The sequence below is a fragment of the Rhinoderma darwinii genome, chromosome 1 (assembly GCF_050947455.1).
Source record: "Rhinoderma darwinii isolate aRhiDar2 chromosome 1, aRhiDar2.hap1, whole genome shotgun sequence".
Lineage (NCBI taxonomy): Eukaryota > Metazoa > Chordata > Amphibia > Anura > Rhinodermatidae > Rhinoderma > Rhinoderma darwinii.
This window is the reverse complement of record NC_134687.1, coordinates 277,299,325-277,321,776: the sequence shown is the minus strand read 5'-3', so window position 1 is coordinate 277,321,776 and position 22,452 is coordinate 277,299,325. Positions and strand designations below refer to the sequence as shown.

At 45.7% G+C, this 22,452-nt stretch overlaps 1 protein-coding gene across 2 annotated transcripts in view; it reads left to right on the top strand.

Annotated features, from left to right (window-relative positions):
* The window catches only part of CREB3L3 (cAMP responsive element binding protein 3 like 3), a 73,748-nt gene extending 52,129 nt beyond the window's left edge, over positions 1 to 21,619 (top strand). For both annotated transcript variants that reach the window (XM_075864313.1, XM_075864321.1), the window contains exons 7-10: positions 275 to 343; positions 11,626 to 11,710; positions 16,036 to 16,132; positions 20,857 to 21,619. In XM_075864313.1, coding sequence (XP_075720428.1) covers positions 275 to 343; positions 11,626 to 11,710; positions 16,036 to 16,132; positions 20,857 to 21,206 — 601 coding nt within the window. In that variant the 3' untranslated portion in view covers positions 21,207 to 21,619. The remainder of the gene's footprint in view (positions 1 to 274; positions 344 to 11,625; positions 11,711 to 16,035; positions 16,133 to 20,856) is intronic.
* The last annotated feature ends 833 nt before the right edge of the window (positions 21,620 to 22,452 follow it).

The following is a 22,452-nucleotide window of genomic DNA, read 5'->3' as shown; positions in this document are numbered from 1 at the left end:
AATACACTCATCAAAATGTGATATACAAAGTAAACATCAGTCATGTGGATTGACTAAAGTGTATGAAAGTAGAAAAAAGAATTACTACTTTTAGTGGTAAACGTATTATAACTTGAATATGGGCACTTGCTGCAAAAATAAAGCCATAATGTGAAGTGGTAAAGAATGTCTTGATAAATACAAAGGTGTCGCTGGGCAATATTTGCTTTTATAATTTTAACATGTGTAACATTCCGTAAATCCCTAAAGCATCTTTTATGTCTCCATCTCTTAGGATGTCTGCTTGTACAGCTCAGAATCAGGAGCTTCAACGCAAAGTTCTAATGCTGGAGAAACATAACATGTGAGTGCCATATTTTTTCATGAATATTATATTTAATTTAATTAGAACTAGAAAAGACACTTAGGAGACAATGTGGACAACATTACTTGTTTTGCCTAATAAATAATGCACAATTCTTGCCATGCCTGTAATTTACCTTGTATGCATATTGTTACTATTGTATATGTTTTCTACCTTTCTTATATTTTCTTAAAAAACACAAAAAGGATTTTGAAAAAAATCAAATAAAAAATAATGCACAATTCTAAAACAATCAGGACTACTTTGCTTGGGCTATATTGCAACTTAAAAATTGCAGTCACAATGCGACAAGTGTAATTTCTTGACCTTGACAATTTTGCTAAATTTTCAACCATTGGAATAATATAAGTCACATTATGATTTCAACTATATTGCAACTCTGAAGTGAAGTTGTTGTGTAGCTCAGGCATAATTACAATACTGTTGGGGACTGTTACCTCTGAGTAAAACTTATTTAAAAAGTAGAAATATAGAGAGGTACAAGTATGAGGTTTGGAAAACTACAACCAATGAAGAAAAGAGAAAAAAATGGTAAAGGGCAGTGGCATAACTACCGCTGTAGCAGCCATAGCGGCTGCTACGGGGCCAGCAGTAGCTCCACTAGCGGCCGCTCTGGCTGCTACAGCGGTAGCGATGCCACATCCAATAGTATCTGTGTCCTTAGGACGCAGATACTATTGTATACTATGGCAGAGCAGGGGTGTCTAAAGTGGTGGCTGTATAGCACTGTCTACGGGGGGGCTGCATAGCACAGTCTACAAGGGGGACTGTATAGCACTGTCTACAGGGGGGACTGTATAGCACGGTCTACAGGGGACGCTGTATAGCGCTGTCTACAGGTGGGCTGTATAGCGCTATCTACAGGGGGCTGTATAGCACTGTCTACAGGGGGCTGTATAGCACTGTCTACAGGGGGGCTGTATAGAACTGTCTACAGGGGGCTGTATAGAACTGTCTACAGGGGGGCTGTATAGCACTGTCTACAGGAGGGATGTATAGCACTGTCTACAGGGGGGCAGTATAGCACTGTCTACTGGGGAGGCTGTATAGCACTGTCTACAGTGTGGGTGTAATGGCGGGGTAGGGAGAAAGACAGGTGGGCACTAATCTACCCGCAACCCAGTCCCTGCCTACTTGCACGGCCCGTCATAGGCAACGGCGTACAACTACACTCAATATGTGCACGACAGACAACACAGAGCAAGGGTACAAGCAGGGAAGTGGGGCAGTTGCCCACGACAACACCGTGAGCAACAGGAGAGTGAACAAGCCGAGTCAAACCAGGAGAGCGCGTGGTAACAAAAGCAGAGCAGAAGAATAGTAGTCAGTCAAGCCAGGGTCGATATGAAGCAGAGGTCAATTGTATATAGCAGGCAAAGGACAAGTAGCAAATGAAGGTATACATTAACCAAGGGCGGGAGCTAGAACCGTCTGGCAAGGCTGTAATAGGTTCTCCCACTTCTCAACCTACCAGCCTGAGTGGTAGCAGATCGAGTCACTCCAGCAGACCTAGGCACAGATGCAGGCTGATTAACCACGGGCGTTGACACAGAAGCTGTGTCTGGCAAATCCTTTACAGTACCCCCCTTTTATGAGGGGCCACTTCCTATGTGGACCTGGCTTGTTGGGGAACCGAAGATGGAACTTCCTGAGCAATAGCCCGGCCTGAACATCCCGGGCGGGTACCCAAGTCCTCTCCTCAGGCCCATATCCTCTCCAATGGACCAGGTACTGGAGGGAGCCTTTGACCATCCTGCTGTCCACAATCCTGGCCACCTCGAATTCTACCCCTTCAGGAGTGAGAACAGTGACCGGAGGTTTCCTCGAGGTAGCCAAGGACGGGGAGCAGCTTTTCAGGAGGGAGGCATGGAACACGTTGTGTATATGAAAGGACGGGGGTAACTCCAGCCAGAAGGAGACAGGGTTAAGGACCTCAATGATCTTGTACGGCCCTATATACCAGGGAGCAAATTGTAGAACTTTAAGGTCCAAATTTTTGGAAGACAGCCACACCAGATCCCCGACCACAAACAAGGGGTTAGAAGAACGTCTCTTATCTGCCTGAGTCTTTGGGATACTCTGGGATGCCTCAAGGTTCTTCTGAACCTGGGCCCAGACTGTGCACAGTTCCCGATGAACGACATCTACCTCGGGATTGTTGGAACCACCAGGTGAAACGGAGGAGAACCGTGGATTAAAACCAAAATTACAGAAGAAGGGGGAGACCCCCGACAAGTTACTGACCCGGTTATTAAGAGAGAATTCGGCGAGGGGAATGAAGGAGACCCAATCATCTTGACAGTCAGAGATAAAACACCTTAAATATTGTTCTAGAGACTGATTAGTACTCTCAGTTTGGCCATTAGTTTCAGGATGGAAGGCCGAGGAGAAGGACAGATCAATCTCCAACTTCTTACAGAAGGCTCTCCAAAACAATGAAACAAATTGTACCCCTCTGTCAGAAACAATATTGACAGGAACCCCATGGAGACGCAGGATGTGTTTGACAAACAAGATAGCTAACGTCTTGGCATTGGGTAGTTTCTTGAGGGGTACAAAGTGGGACATCTTGCTGAAGCGGTCTACTACAACCCACACCACCGACTTGCCTTGGGATGGAGGCAGATCGGTGATAAAATCCATGGAGATATGGGTCCAAGGTCTCTGGGGAATGGGCAAAGAACATAGTAAGCCTGCTGGTCGGGACCTGGGAGTCTTGGACCTAGCACAAGTTTCACAATCGGCAACGTAGGCCTTAACGTCTTTAAGCAACCCAGGCCACCAATAGGTTCTAGAAATGAGGTGCTTGGTACCCAGGATGCCTGGATGGCCAGATAGTGCAGAGTCATGATTCTCCCTGAGTACCCTTAGCCGGAATTGCAGGGGAACAAACAGCTTGTTCTCAGGAAGGTTCCCGGGAACTGAACCTTGATCAGCCGCAATTTCGGAGGATAAGTCAGAATCAACAGAGGATATGATTATACCTGGGGAAAAACACAAGCAGGATCCTCCTCAGGAGGAGGGCTGGCTATGAAGCTACGTGACAGTGCATCAGCTTTAATATTCTTAGACCACAAAGTTGAATCTAGTAAAAAAACAATGCCAATCGAGCATGTCTCGGGTTTAGCCTCCGGGCAGATTCTAGGAAAACCATATTCTTGTGGTCGGTAAGGACCGTTACCTGGTGCCTAGCCGCCTCCAGGAAGGGGTGCCACTCTTCAAATGCCCATTTAATGGCTAAGAGCTCGCGGTTGCCAACGTCATAGTTACTCTCAGTGGGGGAGAACTTCCTGGAGAAGTAGGCACAGGGACGGAGATGGCTGAGAGACCTAGTACCCTGGGACAAGACAGCACCCACTCCCACCTTGGAGGCGTCAACCTCCACGATGAATGGCTCCATTTGGTTAGGCTGAATCAGCACTGGGGCAGAGACAAAGCACCTCTTAAGAACCTCAAAGGCCTGAACCGCCTCTGGAGGCCAGTGGGGGAGATCAGCACCTTTGCGAGTAAGGTCCGTAAGAGGCTTAGCGATGACCGAGAATTTATCAATAAATCTCCTGTAATAATTAGCGAACCCCAGGAAGCACTGTAAAGCCTTCAGGGAGGCAGGGTCCATGCGGAATTCGTTAGGAGTGAGGATTTGACCCAAAAATGGTATCTCCTGCACCCTAAACACACATTTTTCAGTTTTAGCAAAGAGTTTGTTTTCCCTAAGGGCCTGGAGCACCTTCCTGACATGCTCAATGTGGGAGGACCAGTCCTTGGAAAACAAAAGTATATCATCAAGGTACACTACAAGAAATACCCCCAGGTAGTCTCTTAAACTCTCATTTATGAAATTCTGGAAGACCGCGGGAGCATTACACAACCCAAAGGGCATGACGAGGTATTCTAAATGACCTTCGGGCGTGTTAAATGCAGTCTTCCACTCATCCCCTTCCCTGATTCGGATAAGGTTATAAGTCCCCCGAAGATTAAACTTAGAGAACCATTGGGCCCCCCGAACCTAATTGAAGAGATCAGGAATCAAAGGAAGGGGATTTTGGTTCCTTACAGTGACCTTATTCAAGCTCCGGTAATCGATGCATGGCCTAAGACCACCATCCTTATTCCCTATGAAGAAGAAGCCAGCACCTACCGGAGAAGTAGAGGGGCGAATGTAACCCTTGGCCAGGCTTTCCTGGATATATTCTCTCATGGCTTCACGTTCAGGACAAGAGAGATTAAATATCCTACCCTTAGGGAGCTTAGCTCCTGGTACCAAATTGATTGCGCAATCGTACTCTCTATGAGGAGGTAACTCTTCGGAGGCTTTTTTAGAAAAAACATCAGCGAAGTCCTGAATAAACTCAGGTAGGGTGTTCACCTCCTCAGGGAGAGAAACCAAATTGATAGAAAAACAGGAAGTCATGCATTTATTACCCCATTTAGTAAGATCCCCAGTATTCCAGTTAAACGTGGGATTATGCATCTGCAACCAAGGAAGGCCTAAAACCAAATCGGACGATAATCCCTGCATCACCAACACAGAACACTGCTCCAAATGCATGGAGCCAACCATGAGTTCAATTACAGGGGTATGCTGCGTAAAATAACCATTAGCAAGTGGAGTGGAGTCAATACCCACTACCAGAACAGGTTTAGGCAAATCAATCAATGGTATAGCTAGAGACATAGCAAATTCCACAGACATAATATTAGCAGAAGACCCTGAGTCCACGAAGGCACTGCCGGTGGCAGACCTTCCACCAACTGAGACCTGAAAGGGAAGCAAGATTTTATTAGGCTTCATATTTACGGGAAATACCTGTGCGCCCAAGCGAACTCTCCGATGGTCACTGAGGTGCGGAAGGTTTCCCGCTGCTTATTCTTACGCCTAGGACAGTCGTTCACTTGATGCTTGTCATCCCCACAGCAGAAGCAGAGACCGTTCTTCCTGCGGAACTCTCTACGTTGTTGGGGAGACACGGAGGCCCCGAGTTGCATTGGTTCATACGAGTTTTCCATGGAAGAACTAAGCAACGGAACCTCTGGAGCCATCATAGGGGAGCCAGAGGAGAAGGCACAAAAACGTTCAAGTCGTCGTACCCTGAGACGTCGGTCAAGACGTACCGCTAAAGCCATAACCTGATCTAGAGGGTCCGAAGCGGGATAACTAACTAACAGGTCTTTCAGGGCGTTCGACAGACCCAATCTAAACTGACACCTCAAGGCAGGGTCATTCCACCGAGAAGCTACACACCACTTCCTAAAGTCAGAACAGTACTCCTCAACGGGTCTCTTACCCTGCCGTAAGGTCACCAGCTGACTCTCGGCAAAGGCAGTCTTGTCAGTCTCTTCATAGATGAGCCCGAGAGCAGAAAAAAAAAGGTCAACAGACGAAAGTTCAGGGGCGTCAGGAGCCAAGGAGAAGGCCCATTCCTGGGGGCAGTCCTGGAGCCGGGACATAACTATACCCACTCGCTGGTTCTCAGAACCTGAGGAGTGGGGTCTTAAATGGAAATAGAGCCTACAACTCTCCCGGAAGGAGAAAAAAGTCTTCTGGTCCCTGAGAACCGGTCAGGCAACTTTAGGTGGGGTTCAAGAGGTGAGGTGGGGTGAACTACCAGGGTGGCATCACGCTGGTTGCACCTCTGAGCCAGGTCTTGGACCTGTAGGGAGAGACCCTGCATTTGCTGAGCCAGGGCCTCAAGGGGGTCCATAGTTGTGTCAGGGACCAGGGTAGAAAAGGTATTTGGGCCTGTGATTATGTAATGGCGGGGTAGGGAGACAGACAGGTGAGCCCTAATCAGTCCCTGCCTACTTGCACGGCCCGTCCTAGGTGACGGCGTACAACTGGGTGACGTTCCCTACACTCAATATGTGCACGACAGACAACACAGGGCAAGGGTACACTGTAACAGGGAAGTGGGGCAGTTGCCCACGGCAACACCGTGAGCAACAGGAGAGTGAACAAGCCGAGTCAAACCAGGAGAGTGCGTGGTAACAAAAGCAGAGCAGAAGAATAGTAGACAGTCAAGCCAGGGTCGATATGACGCAGAGGTCAATTGTATATAGCAGGAACAGCAGAGCCAGGAAACCGGAGAATCACAGGCAAAGGACAAGCAGCAAATGGTAACAGATCGAGTCACTCCAGCAGATCTAGGCACAGATGCAGACTGATTAACAACGGGCTTCGACACAGAAGCTGTGTCTGGCAAATCCTTTACAGCGGGGCTGTAGAGCACTGTCTACAGGGGGGCTGTTTAGCACTGTCTACAGGGGGGCTGTATAGCACTGTCTACAGGGGGGTCTGTATAACACTGTCTACAGGGGGAGCTGTATAGCACTGTCTACAGGGGGGCTGTATAGCACTGTCTACAGGGGGGCTGTATAGCACTGTCTACAGGGGGGCTGTATAGCACTGTCTACAGGGGGCTGTATAGCACAATCTACAGGGGGGCTGTATAGCACAGTCTACAGGGGGGGCTGTATGGCACAATCTACAGGGGGATGTATAGCACTGTCTACAGGAGGGGCTGTATAGCACTGTCTACAGGAGGGCTGTATAGCACTGTCTACAGGGGGTCTGTATAGCACAGCCTACAGGGGGGCTGTATGGCACAATCTACAGGGAGGGTGTATAGCACAATCTACATGGGAGCACTATCTACCAAGGGGTACTGTGTGTAGCACCCAGGGGAGGAGAGGGGGCCCAGTCATAAGTTTGCTATGGGGCCCAGTGTTTCCTAGTTACACCCTGGTAAAGGGAAACTTGAGAGCTCTTTTAAAGTGAGCTATCTATGAGATCAAGTGAGAGTTGAGAGCCACAAAGGAGGAAAATGGCATTTGAAATAGGCTAGGCAAATGGAATATTGTAAATATATAAATACTCGCCAACATATACACACACGCGCCAGTTTATGAGGTACAACTTTCTAGCAATGGGTAGGACTCAAATTTGCTCGCAGAACAGTTTGAATTCTTTGTGGTATGGAATCAACAAAGTATTGGAAACATTGCTTAGAGAATCTGGTCTATGTTGACATGATCCCATCGCATGACTGCTCTGCAACATTATAACATCCCCACCAGCATAACACAAAAAACAAATCGGTGCACAAATTCATGTTGTTTATGATAATTTTGATCCTACCATCTGCATGTTGTAGCAGAAATTGAAGTTCATCACATCAAGCAAAGTTTTTACAATCGTCAACTGTCCAGTTTTGGAAATCCTGTGTCCATTATAGTTTAAATTGTATTTTCCTGTCTGACTGGAGACACAGTGTGGTCTTTTGCTGCTGTAGCTGTTTCACTGTAATGGTCAACATTCTGAGTGTTCAGAAATGTCCTCTTGCATATGATTGTACTCTTCTTCTACTGTTATTTAAGCTTATTTGAGTTACTGTTGCCTTTCTCTCAGTTTGGACCAGTCTGACCATTCTCCTCTGGATGTTTTTGTGCACCATTCTCAGTGAAGCTGAGATACTCAAGCCATCCTGTTTGTAACATGTCTGCATGCTTAGATTGCATCAATAAGAGTATATTTAGGTCAATCTATAGGAAGATCACTGGCGTAGCTATAGGGGTCGCAGCGGTCGCAATTGCGACCGGGCCCCGAAGCCAGGGGGGCCCACGGCCCCCCGCACCACATCAATAAAAAGTTACTATAGTAACTCGGGCCGCGGGCCCCTGTTACCATAGTAACATACTTTACTTACCTTCCTGGTTCCGGATCGCAGCGGAGGTCCTGACGTCAAGCGCTGTGCGCAGCGCATGACGTCACAGCGCTATGCCGCCACGCACAGCATCGAGACTACAGAACTCCCGCCGCGGCCGAAGAGGAAGGTAAGGTTAGCCCTGACTGGCGGGGTCTGACTCCCGGGACCCGCCAATCAGCTGTTTTGAAGGGGCCGCAGCACTCGTACGAGAGCTGCTCCACTTCATTCCGGTCACACTGTGAATCCGTGTCGGCGATTCACAGTGTGGGTGAGTAGTGAAATGAAGGGGAAGCAGCTCTCGTACGAGTGCTGCGGCCCCTTCAAAACAGCTGATTTGCGGGTCCCGGGCGACACATCAGCTATTGATGGCCTATCCTGTGGATAGGCCATCAATGTTTAGGGACTGCACAACCCCTAAGCCTACGATGTAGCAGACTTAGGGGGCCCATGAGACAGGATCACAGATTGTGTGATCCTGTCTGCTGGGCCCTGTATCTAAGCCAATCACATGGTAGGCTTAGATACATGGCCCATGCGTGATCCTGTCTGCTGGGCCCTGTATCTAAGCCTACCACACTGTAGGTTTAGATACAGGGCCCCAGCACACAGTAATCTTATACTGTATAAGATTACTGTCTGCTGGACCCTGTATCTAAGCCTACCTTGTGGTAGGCTTAGATACAGGGTCCCACAGACAGTATCACACATGGGCCCTGTATCTAAGCCTTAGGGTATATGCACAGACACTAATTACGTCCGTAATTGACGGACGTATTTCGGCCGCAAGTCCCGGACCGAACACAGTGCAGGGAGCCGAGCTCCTAGCATTATAGTTATGTACGATGCTAGGAGTCCCTGGCTCGATGCAGGACAACTGTCCCATACTGTAAACATGTTTTAAGTACGGGACAGTTGTCCGGCAGGGACACCTAGCATCGTACATAAGTATGATGCTAGGAGCCCGGCTCCCTGCACTGTTCGGTCCGGTACTTGCGGCCGAAATACGTCCGTCAATTACGGACGTAATTAGTGTGTGTGCACATACCCTAACACATGTGTTACTAATCATTTTTTGTGTGTTTTCTTACAGGTTCGGTCGTTGGACTACGGCGGATTCCAGGACTACTTAGATGACAGCTTTTTTTTTATTAATAAAATGGTTAATGAGGGTTGTGTGGGGGTTTTTTTTATTTCAATAAAATATTTTTTCTATGTCTTTGTGTTTTTTTTTTAAACTATATTACTACCGCCTTAGTAATGGCCGCCGGCTGATTGACAGCATCCATTGCTAAGGCGGGGCTTAGTGTTAGCGGATGCAGAGGCTAACACTAACCCCCTTTATTACCCCGGTACCCACCGCCACCAGGGGTGCTGGGAAGAGCCGGGTACGATCCAGTACCTGACCATCTGTAGTGATGGGTGGCCTCAGGCTGGTATTATCAGGAGGGGAAAGGCCAAAAACAGTGGCCCTTCCCATCCTGGTGATGCTAGGCTGCTGCTGCTTTATTGTATCTGGCTGGTTATGAAAATGGGGGGGACCCCACGTCCTTTAAAAAAAAAAAAAATAAATAAATAAAAAAAATGGAAAGAACGATGTGGGGTCCCCCCCAATTTTCATAACCAGCCAGATACAACACAGCAGCAGCAGGCAGCATTACAAGGGTGGGAAGGGCCACTGTTTTTGGCCTTCCCCAGCCTAATACTACCCGCCTGCGGCCACCCCGGTGCCTGCCCGTCACTACAGATGGTCGGGTACTGGTTTGTACCCGGCTCTTCCCAGTACCCCTGGTGGCGGTGGGTACCGGGGTAATAATGGGGGTTAGTGTAGCCTCTGCAACGGCTAACATTAAGCCTCGCCTTAGTAATGGAGATTGTCAATCAGCCAGCGGCCATTACTAAGGCGGTGATAATAAAGTTTAAAAAGATACAAGCACATAGAAAAAATATTTTATTGAAATAAAAAAACACAACCCTCATTAACCATTTTATTGAGAATAAAAAAAAAGGCGTCATTGAAGTCCTCGTATCCGAAGTCCAACAACCGAACCTGTAAAAAAAACACAAACACACAAAAATAATCAGTAACACATAAAGAAGCAAAATTATTATTCTTACCTATCCTGGGTCCAGCGCTGGAGCCGCAATGTCAGCGAGCTGGGCCCTGTATCTAATCCTATCATGTGTGATACAGTCTGCTGAGCTGTGTATCTAATCCAATCATGTATGATACTGTCTGCTGGGCCCTATATCTAATCCGATCATGTGTGATACTGTCTGCTGGGACCTATATCTAATCCGATCATGTGTGATACTGTCTGCTGAGCCACTGTATCTAATCCTATCATGTGTGATACTGTCTGCTGGGCCCTATATCTAATCCTATCATGTGTAATACTGTCTGCTGGGCCACTGTATCTAATCCTATCATGTGTGATACTGTCTGCTGAGCCACTGTATCTAATCCTATCATGTGTGGTACTGTCTGCTGAGCCACTGTATCTAATCCCATCATGTGTGATACTGTCTGCTGAGCCACTGTATCTAATCCTATCATGTGTGGTACTGTCTGCTGAGCCACTGTATCGAATCCTATCATGTGTGGTACTGTCTGCTGAGCCACTGTATCTAATCCTATCATGTGTGGTACTGTCTACTGAGCCACTGTATCTAATCCTATCATGTGTGGTACTGTCTGCTGAGCCACTGTATCTAATCCTATCATGTGTGATACTGTCTGCTGAGCTGTGTATCTAATCCTATCATGTGTGATACTGCCTTCTGAGCCACTGTATCTAATCCTATCATGTGTGATACTGTCTGCTCAGCCACTGTATCTAATCCTATCCATAGTTTATAGGGTCGTAGTGCTATAGATATGCTATGCTGTCTCATATACACACTTTTTTTTGGGGCGGACACATATGTATTGGGGCTATTTCCCGGACATTTTAAGCCCTGAGGGTATGTTCACACGGCAGTGTCTGTTACGGCTGAAATTACGGAGCTGTTTTCAGGAGAAAACAGCACCGTAATTTCAGCCGTAATGGCATGTGCAGGCGTCTTTTGCTGCGTCCATTACGGAAGTAATTGAAGCTGGTTTTCCATGGAGTCCATGGAAAACGGCTCCATTTACGTCTGAAGAAGCGACAGGCACTTTTTTACGCGCCGCGTAAAAAAAAATGACCGTCGGCACAGAACATCGTAAGACCCATTCAAATGAATGGGCAGATGTTTGCCGACGCTTTTGAGCCGCATTTTCGGACGTAATTCAATGCTAAAACGCCCGAATTACGTCCGTAAATAGTGTGTGTGAACCCAGCCTTAGTGACGCCCCGGCTGCTAGTGCTGCATTGTTGGGTCACTTAGGAGACCCAGCGATGCAGCTGAAAGCGGACCGTCGGCCATGAGAAGTTTGCGGGGGGGGGGGGCCCGTTAAGAATTTTTGCATCGGGGCCCATGAGCCTCTAGCTACGCCCCTGAGGAAGATAGAATATAGATAGATAGATAGATAGATAGTAAATAAATTTAATCGGTAACATCTTGTGATTGTCTGTATAGATCCCTCCTTGAACAATTGCGCAAACTTCAAGCATTGGTGTCTCAGACTGCAGGAAAGACAGCTCAGACTGGAACATGTGTAGCAGTGAGTAACAGCACTTATTTAATCCCTACTGTTCTATCTTTGCATTACATAATAGATAATTAGAATATTTAAGCAAAAAAATATATCAAGCAATAAAATGTGTATTTAAGAAATGTATGAATTTGTGAATGCTATGCATTCCAAAGATTATAGCTTCGTAATAGTTAAATCTATTTTTGTTTTGTTTTCATGACCAAACATTATTACTAAAATAATCAAACATTATAAGAAGCCTCACACATGAGCGTGTTTGGTCCGTGATATACGATCCGTACTTCGGCCGCATTTCCCGGACCGAACACACTGCAGGGAACCGGGCTCCTAGTATCAGTTATCTATGACGCTAGGTGTCACTGCCTCGCTGCGGGAATACTGTCCCGTTTGTCCTGCAGCGAGGCAGTGACACCTAGCATCCTAGATAACTATGATGCTAGGTGTCCGGCTCCCTGCAGTCCGGGAAATGCGGCCGACGTACGGACCGTATATATCACGGGCCAAACACGCTCGTGTGTGGAAGGCCTTACTAAAAGAGTAAGGCCCTGTTGAAACAAAGTTTTTTGCAGTCTGGAATTTTTAGGCTGATTTTGATCTGCCTGCATGCCGTTTACCGCGATTTTCGTGGCGTTTTTTGTGGCATTTTTCGGCCACGGCCATTGAGTGCCTTGGGAAAATACGCAGCGAATTACGCTTTCTCTGCCTCCCATTGATGTCAATGGGAGGTCAGAGATGTAAACGGCCGAAGATAGTTACATAGTTACATAGTTAGTACGGTTGAAAAAAGACACATGTTTATCATGGCATGTTGCTTCTTTTTCCCTCGGCCTCCCATTGAAATAAATGGGAGGCATTTTCGCCCGTTTTTTGGTGCGTTTTCCGACGTGGTTTCACGTAAAAAAAGTGTAAAAAAAACCCAGTGTGAACAGGGCCTAAGATTGATGTGTTGTCAAGCCAAGTAAAGCTTCGTTCACATCTGCGCTAGGGCTCCGTTCCAACGTTCCATTGGTACTTTCCAATGGAACGGAGCCCTGATGGTTTCCATCACCATTGATTTCAACGGACAAGGATCCGGTGCCAATGGTTTCCATTTGTCCCCATTGTGCAACGGTTCCGTTGTTTTGATGGAATCAATAGCGTAGTCGACTACTATTGTTGGGTCTGGTGTCTCTCATCTTCCTCTTGACAATACCCCATAGATTCTCTTTGCTGGCCAATCAAGCACAGTGATACTGTGGTTATTAAACCAGGTATTGGTACTTTAGGCAGTGTGGGCAGGTGCCAAGTCCTGCTGGAAAATGAAATCAGCATCTCCATAAAGCTTGTCAGCAGAGGGAAGCATGAAGTGCTCTAAAAGTTCCTGGTAGACGGTTGCGTTGACTCTGGACTTGATATAACACAGTGCACCAACACCAGCAGATGACATGGCTCCCCAAACCATCACTGACTGTTGAAACTTCACACTGGACTGCAAGCAACTTGGATTGATGCCTCTCCACTCTTCCTCCAGACTCTGGGACCTTGATTTCCAAATGAAATGCAAAGTTTACTTCATCTGAAAACAGGACTTTGGACCACTGAGCAACAGTGTTGGTCCACTGTGTTATATCAAGTCCAGAGTCAATGCAGCCGTCTACCAGGAAATTTTAGAGCACTTCATGCTTCCCTCTGCAGACAAAGCTTTATGGAGATGCTGATTTCAATTTCCAGCAATTGATTGGCCAGCAAACTCACCTGACCTAAACCCCATAGAGAATCTATGGGGTATTGTCAAAAGGAAGATGAGAGACACCAGATCCAAATGCCGGAAATAGATCACTCTGTGTGTAATGAATCTATATAAAATACGAGTTTAGCTTTTTTAATTGAATTACTGAGATAAGTTAACTTTTTTAATTCATTGAGAAGGACTAGTATATATATATATATAGACAAAAAAAGAAGAGTAGCAGCACTCACTAAAAAGAAATAATGACTGTGTGCCCATCAAGTAGTCCGGATCCTTGAACTAAATAGAGTATTCAAAAGAAGATCTTGCAGCACTCCGGTAGATAACAAAAAGCATAATTTATTCAGGCAACAATAGACAGTGCAACGTTTCAGTCCTAAATAGGACTATTTTCAAGCATATTGAAGCAATAATGGCAGCTGTGTACTGACTAATATTTAACATGAGATTAAATGTGATTGGCTAATTCTGAACACAACCACATCTCCAATTATAAGAGGGTGTTCATATGCAACCACATTATTGTAGTTTTGTTATTTTTATTTTACCCTATTGCCCCATGCACACGGCAGTAAAAACGCCCGTAATTACGGGCCCATAGACTTCTATTGGCCACAGGTACCTTCCCGTTTGCTCACGGGAAGGTGCCCGGGCCGTTGAAAAATATAGAACATGTCCTATTTCAGGTCGTAATTACGGCACGGACAGGCCCATAGAAGTCTATGGGGCTCCCGTAATTACGGGTGGCTACGTGTGTGCACCCATAATTACGGGAGCATTGCTAGGCGACGTCAGGGGATAGTCACTGTCCAGGGTGCTGAAAGAGTTAAACGATCAGTGCAGGATAGAGAGAAGGGGCTGCGCAGATCGGCAGTAACTCTTCCAGCACTCAGGACAGTGACTACCGACAGTGAGTAAAAACCTGCAACAAAAAAAAGTTAATACTTACTCAGAACTCCCTGCTTTTTCCTCCAGTCCGGCCTCCTGGGATAACGTTTCATCCCATGTGACCGCTGCAGCCAATCACAGGCTGCAGCGGTCACATGGACTGCCCCGTCATCCAGGGAGGTCGGACTGGATGTCAAAAGAGGGACGCGTCACCAAGACAACGTCCGGGGCACGTATGAACTTATTTTTCTGTCTATCGCTGCGTTCCGCTGCGGAAACTCTGCCCGAAAGGGCTGCCCCTTCTCTCTATCCAGCACTGATAGAGAGAAGCGGCTGCCGATCAGAGCTGGATAGAGAGAAGAGGCTGTCGATCAGTGCTGGATAGAGAGAAGGGGATGCCCCTTCTCTCTATCTAGCACTGATCAACAGGCTCTTCTCCCTATCAGTGCTGGATAGAGAGAAGGGGCTGCCGATTAGTGCAGTACAATATAGCAGAGAAAACGGGTCCAAAAATACGGATAACAACGGGTCCGTAAATACGGGTGGAATACGGGTGAAAAATGACCCGTATTTACTGCAGTATTTACAGGAGGGAAAAATTACAGTCGTGTGCATAGGGCCTAAATGATTTCAGTTTATTTTTCAATGGAATTGAACAGATTATGGGTCACATTATAGGTGGAAAAAGTTCTGAAATTATTGATCTTATACTGATTTTTTGACATGACAAAAACCTGGCATTTTAACAGGGGTGTGTAGACTTTTTATATCTTCTGTAAAAAAAAAAAGCTGTGTGAAATATAGAAAGGAGACAAGACACACAGGATCAGCACAGACAAAGAAGTGGGAAATTAAGGGGGAGGGAAACAAAAATGGGGAGGGGGGACCCAGGACCATGGAGCAGGGCCAGCGTCAGCAGCTGGCGAACCCAGGCAAGTGCCAGGGCCCACTGTCTGGGCCCACTTGGCTTCCGGGTGCTGTACGCTGCCGTCATGTCTCCTCCAGGAGCGGAATCCCCCACCAGAGCGTTGCCAGGGATTCCGCTCCTAGTGGGAGCCCCTGACGTCCCTGTCCATATACATGGACAGGGACGTCAGGACTCCTCCTAGACCGAGCCAACGCCCTTGCCGGGGATTCCGCTCCTAGAGGGAGCCCCTATTAAGAACAAAATCCCCCAGAGCATGATGCTCTGGCCAGCGATTCTGCTCCTAGAGGGATCCTCTAATGTCCCTATACATATATGGACAGTGACGTCAGGGGCTCCCCTGGGATTGGAATCCCCAGCAAGAGCGTTGCCGACGCTCTGGCCTGGGGATTCCGCTCCTGGAGAAGCCCCTGACGTCACTGTCCATATATGGACAGTGACGTCAATGGCTCCTCCAGGAGCGGAATCCCCAGCAAGAGCGTTGGCAATGCACTGGCTGGGGATACCACTCCTAGAGGGAGCCCCAATGGCGCTATATACAGTGAGGGGAAGAGTGGCTCTATGAAAATTGTGTGATATGGAGGGGTAGTTTGGGTACAAAGCAATTGAAATGATGTTAGAGACCTACATAGAAAGACCCTGGGGATTCGGAATGATTGCCATCCCTTATATATATAAATCTGGTCGATAGGGATCTCAGTTTAGACGGATATACCTGGGGGATTGAAATTAACAATGTCCGGGAAAAAAAAATAATTCTGATTTTTGTATTCATTTCTCTATTTGCAGGTATTACTACTGTCTTTCTCCCTTATAATTTTCCCATCCATGAGTCAATTTGCAAAAAACAAAGTCCAAGAGGGAGGTGATTTTCAACCAGTCAGAGGTAAATTGCTCAAATCTTTGTTGCCCGTTCGTCTCAATGACAAGAATGCTCATGACTAAAATTGGAAGTGATGTATATGGCGATCGAATAAAGTCTTTCTAAGTGACAAGTGTAACTGGTATTTTTATTTTTACTAATAAAACATTTCACCTATTTGTATAGACAAACAATATTCTATAAAAATGACCATTGATAAACAATACCAATATAATTCATTGTTGAAAAAATAACATATAGTTCCATTTGGTGTAAAAAGAAATCTTAAAGGGGTTTTCTGTCATGGGGCAGTTTTTTATACTGATGACCTATCCACAGGATAGGTCATCAGTATATGATCAGTGGGGGTATGACACTGGGACCACGCACTGTTCCACTGTTCCAGCTGCCTCCGTCACGGGAGTTATACAGTGTTCGGTGCCGGAAGGAAAAGGCTACAACCACTGCATCGCGGCCGTGCTGCAGTAAGGCAGCTCTGCTCCTATTCAAGTACTTTTTAATCTGAAGGATAAAGTATAATTCACTAAATTAGTGAATCCACAAGCACACAGACAGAAACACATACTGAATGTATGAACCAAGGAACAAACTCATATGTTAAAAGCCAGTATTGAATAATATTAAGGCTATATTCACACGAGTTTTTCATGGCCATTTTGCATCAGTGTGTCTCTAAGGCCTTATTCACACGACAGTGATAAATGGCCGTGTGACGGCCATTCTTTTAACGGCCGTCACACGGACGTTTTCAGAACAATGATGTTTTTTTAACGGCCCGTGAATAATGGCCGTCAAAAAATAGAACATGTCCTATTTTTGGCCGTTTTAACGGCCTGACGGCCCCATAGAAGTCAATGGATCAGTTTTTAACGGATCTGTTACATGGGGATTTGCAAGGGAACTACTAGTTCCCTTGCTGGCTATCGGCGGCGCGACAACACATACTCACAGATGCAGCGCTGACTTCTTTTGGTCTGGTCGCTAGTCTCACGGGTTCTGCAAAGGCGACGAGATGACATCATCGCGCTGCCTTCGCAGATCCCGTGAGGCTAGCGACCAGACCACAAGAAGACAGCGCTGCATCGTGAGTATGTGTCATCGCGTCACCGCAGATCCCGTGAAAACGAGGGACCTTACCTGAAGAAGACAGGGCTGCATTGGTGAGTATGTAGGGCAGTCATGTCGGCCTGTTTGCATCATCTACATCGGGGCTGTGTGGCATCTACAGGGGGGTTGTGTGGCATCTACAGTGAGGTTGTGTGGCATCATATACAGGGGGTCTGTGTGGCATCATATACAGGGGGTCTGTGTGGCATCATATACAGGGGGTCTGTGTGGCATCATATACAGGGAGGTGTGTGGCAAATACAGGGAGGCTGTGTGGCATCATATACAGGTGGTCTGTGTGGCATCATATACAGGGAGGTGTGTGGCAAATACAGGGAGGCTGTGTGGCATATACAGGGAGGTGTGTGGCATCATATACAGGGAGGTGCGTGGCATCATATACATGGAGGTGCGTGACATCATATACAGGGAGGTGTGTGGCATCATCTACAGGGAGGTGTGTGGCATCATTTACAGGGAGGTGTGTGTGGCATCATATACAGGGAGGTGTGTATGGCATCATATACAGGGAGGTGTGTGTGGCATCATATATAGGGAGGCTGTGTGGCATCATATACAGGGAGGCTGTAAATAGTGTCTAGGGGAACATGTGACCTTCTTTTGGGTGTTTTCAGGCGGCTGGGACAAAAAAAGCCTGACCAATGAAATTCTTCAGTTTTTTTAACGGCCATGAAAAACTGATGCAAAATGGATGTCAAACGGCATTAAAAACAAACAGACGAACTGGAAATGGATGAAAATTTAGAGACACACTGATGCAAAATGGCCATGAAAAACTGACAGTTGATCAGTTTTTAATGGACATTTTTTTTCACTGTCGTGTGAATATAGCCTAAATTTTAATCCATTTCCAGTCCGTCTGTCCGTTTTTAATGGCCGTTTGACATCCTTTTTGCATCAGTTTTTCATGGCCGTTAAAAAAACTGATGAATTTCATTGGTCAGGCTTTTTTTCTCCCAGCCCCCTGAAAACACCCAAAGGAAGGTCACAAGTTCACCTAGACACTATTTACAGCCTCCCTGTATATGATGCCACACGCCTCCTGTATATGATGCCACACACCTCCCTGTATGTGATGCCACACACCTCCTGTATATGATGCCACCCACCTCCTGTATTTGATGCCACACACCTCCCTGTATATGATGTCACACACCTCCTTGTATATAATGCCACACACCTCGGTGTATATGATGCCATACACCTCCCTGTATATGCCACAAAGCCTCCCTATATATGCCACATGCTTCCCTGTATATGACACACAGCCTCCCTGTATATGCCACATAGCCTCCCTGTATATGCCACACAGCCTCTCTGTATATGCCACACAGCCTCCCTGTATATGCCACACAAGCTCCTTGTATATGCCACACACCTCCCTTTATATGCCACACAGCTTTCCTTTATATGCCACACACCTTCCTGTATATGCCACACAGCCTCCCTGTATATGCCACACAGCCCCAATGTAGATGATGCCACACAGCCCGACATGAATGTCCTACATACTCACCGATGCAGTGCTGTCTTCTTCAGGTAGGGTCTCTCGTCTTCATGGGATCTGCGGCGACGCGATAACACTCACCGATGCAGCTCGTCTTCACGCATGGTCTCTTGTCTTCACGCGCAGTCTCTCGTCTTCACAGGATCTGTGAAGGCGGCGCGATGACGTCATCATGTCTCCTTCGCAGAACCCATGAAGACGAGAGACCACACCTGAAGAGCTCGGCGGTGCATCGGTGAGTATGTGTCATCGAGCCGGCCAATAACCAGCAAGGGAACTAGTAGTTCCCTTGCCAATCCCCATGTCACAGATCCGTTTTTAACGGTTGTTACATGTATTGACGGATCCATTGACTTCTATGGGTGCCGTCAGGCAGTGAAAATAGCCAAAAATAGGACATGTCCTATTTTTTGAGGGCCATTATTCATGGGCCGTTAAAAAAAACGGCCGTGTGAATACACCCATAGAACATCATTGTTCTGAAAATGGCCGTTAAAAACGGATCCATTCACTTCTATGGGGGCCGTCAGGCCGTGAAAATAGTCAAAGATAGGACATGTCCTATTTTTTGAGGGCCATTATTCACGGGCCGTTAAAAAAACGGCCGTGCGAATACACCCATAGAACATCATTGTTCTGAAAATGGCCGTGTCACACGGCCGTTTTTCACTGTCATGTGAATAAGGCCTTAACTCCTTCCTGACCGCCCACTGTCTTTTGATGTCAGGCGGTGCAGGTCCCGAGCCTACAACCACGTCTTTTGGCGTCGCTGTAGTAGAGGCTGATGAGCGCTCATGTAACTTACAGATCCTGATCCTAGAGAAGCCTCCTGAACACAGCTGGGGTCAGAAAACATTAACCCTTTGATTACCCTTTGATTACCGCGGTCCGTGACCGCGGCATGATCAAAAGGAATTCCCCTCTTTGATTGCATCACTGGGATTCCGGTGATGCGATCAAACACTGGGGAATCCCTCTGCAGTCAGCCCTGGGTACGTACAAAGGACCCCAGGGCTGTCTGTTCCATTTGCCCGCTGTTCGGGCACACTATGTGCTGCCCGATCAGTAGCCTGTGTCATAGTGACACAGTGTAATGTATTAGCATACAGGCGTATGGTAATACATTACAAGTAAAAAAAAAAAAAGTTACAAATAAAGTTATCCCTTGATGGGATTGAAAACAAAAGGTAACAAAAAAAAAAGTCCCAAAAAGAGTCGTTATTTTGCATAAAATACATTTTATTGCCCCTACACTAAATAAAAACAAAAAACACACAGATATTAGGTATCTACACGACCGTAATAACCTGAAGAATTAATCTAATGGGTTATTTAGTGTGAAACGTGAACGGGATAAAAAATAAACAAGAAAAGCTATGTCGAGAATCGCTTTTTCCTATATTCACACCGTAATTTTTATTTTTTTTTACCCCTAAACTGTGGGGAAAAAAAAGACTATTTCTCTCGCATAAAACAAGGCCTCATACAGCCACGTCAATGAAAAAATTAAAAAGTTATGGCTGCTGAAAGGCAGAGAGGCAAAAACAGAAAAATTGAGCTGGTCATTAATTTTCAGGCCCGGTCATTAAGGGGTTAATAATAAAAATTTATAATCACAAGCATAAAAAGTATTTTAAACAATTAAAAGCAAAATAGCTTAGCACCACTGCACATTAGGCTCTGTATACATCAGTGCTGTGTTCCAGTCTGACATGGTTTCTGATGATTTTGACTGCAAGAGTAGCATAGCCTGTATCACTATTCTTGCAGTCAAAAACACAACAAACCCGCTGGAGCTCATTGTTCAATGGGATCCTTCAAAACCTGAAAACTCAGCAGTCATACATGTCACGGCTCCTTCAAGAATGAAAGCCATGACGGTAGTATGAACAGAGTCTTAATTATACATGCATGATACATGGAAAATTATCCAAATTATTATTAAAAAAATAATCAGAAGAGTAAAACTGTAAGTAAATACAATAATGTTTAATTGATAGGATGTAAGAAGCCTGAGTGACCTTTAAATCTGTGTATGTATGAGACCTAAAACGTTCACACAACCCCGCTAACATTCCCTGGCTATTTCTAGTCTTTTCCAGGTCCTTGCATAACGCTGCCTCATCAAGAGTATTCAATTTTCAGCATGAGACCCGAGATGCTGCACATTGGGGTAGTCCAGGAAGCCAGGAACACAACAGAGAAATGAAGTCTCTAAGAAAATACCTGCATGAGGCTCTGTCTGTTAAAGCACAACAGTTAACTGAGGAGAAGTCAGCTGAAGCAAAGAATCAGACAACGCAGCTCAGGGAGGAACAGGTCCCATTGATGGAGGGCAGTAGAGATGAAATCGTACATGGCTCTAAGGATGATTATGTGGCACCACAAGTCATGACACATGTGTCTTGGAAAGAGCCATCGAAAGAAGAGGGTGAACTGTAAATTCAGAAAATAAAGATGCCATTCAAACAAGGGACAAAATGATGAGAACATTCAGCCACAATTTAGGGAATGGATCTCAATGGAGCCAGTTAGTTCAAACATGGAATACAAGCTGGGCTATTTTTTTGTAATTAAATAATTACATTATCTAAAAAGAGAAATAAAGAAAGAGTTCTAAAAAGGTTAAACCTGGACATAGACATTAAATGGCAATCTGTCATAAGTCGTATTACTGCAATTTCGGCCAATATCTCTTGAACATTATTGACAATTTAAAGATAAGCACATCAAGGTAACTTTTTAAAAATGTAAATACCCCCTCACAGGCGGGAAATCTAGTGATGAAAGCATGCTCTAGTACAACATCCTGTCAGATGCAATTGGCTATTTGTACTATAAACTTCAGACTCCAACTGGCCAGTTTAGTGTTTACTTTTCATAGATATTTGCATGTACATGTCATGATTTATGTTGGTAAATTTCCTGCTATTTAATTTTATGCATGATCAAGTTACATTTAATTGCTTATATTATTATTATTATTATTATTATTATTATTATTATTATTCAACACATTAATCTTGTTTTTGCAGTATATTAGAAGTGCCCATACATATTGGATGAGCCCATCGATTTTGGTGGGATCAAACGCGGATCTAATGTGTATGGGGACTTTCCGACTCTCACCCGAAACTAGATATTGAAGTTTAACGTGCACAATTTTTTGTTCCAACAGAAGATAAGCCTCTGGCAGTAGCTTTTTCCCTTCTTCCCAGTGACATATACATGCACGCTTGGCCAAACTAGTATTGATGTATAAGTGGGAGTCGGAAAAAATAACTGTTAGCCGAACAGCCAACAGTTATTTAATGTGTATGGTCAGCTTTAGGAATCAAGTGTCTTCTGGTACAAAGATTTATCATACTCTTTATCATAATTTCTGAATTATTTCCTTGACCTTGTCAACAGACTGGAAGTGTAATTCTTGAAGAGATTCTTTCAGCTTTGGTACAAGTTGAAAATCAAACAGTGTCAGTTCGGAGTTATAAGTAGGATAATTTTCTAGTCATAACTGTCCAAGAGATTAACAGTGTCACAAGCAGTGTGTCACGGTGCCTGCCTCAGGACCAACAGAGGATGGTGTGGACCTACTGTGTTGGTGACGGATTTGGCGTAGGGCTAAACTGGGGAGCACAGTCTAAGGGATAGGTAAGTGTTCACCCTTTAGCCTCCATATAAAGATGTG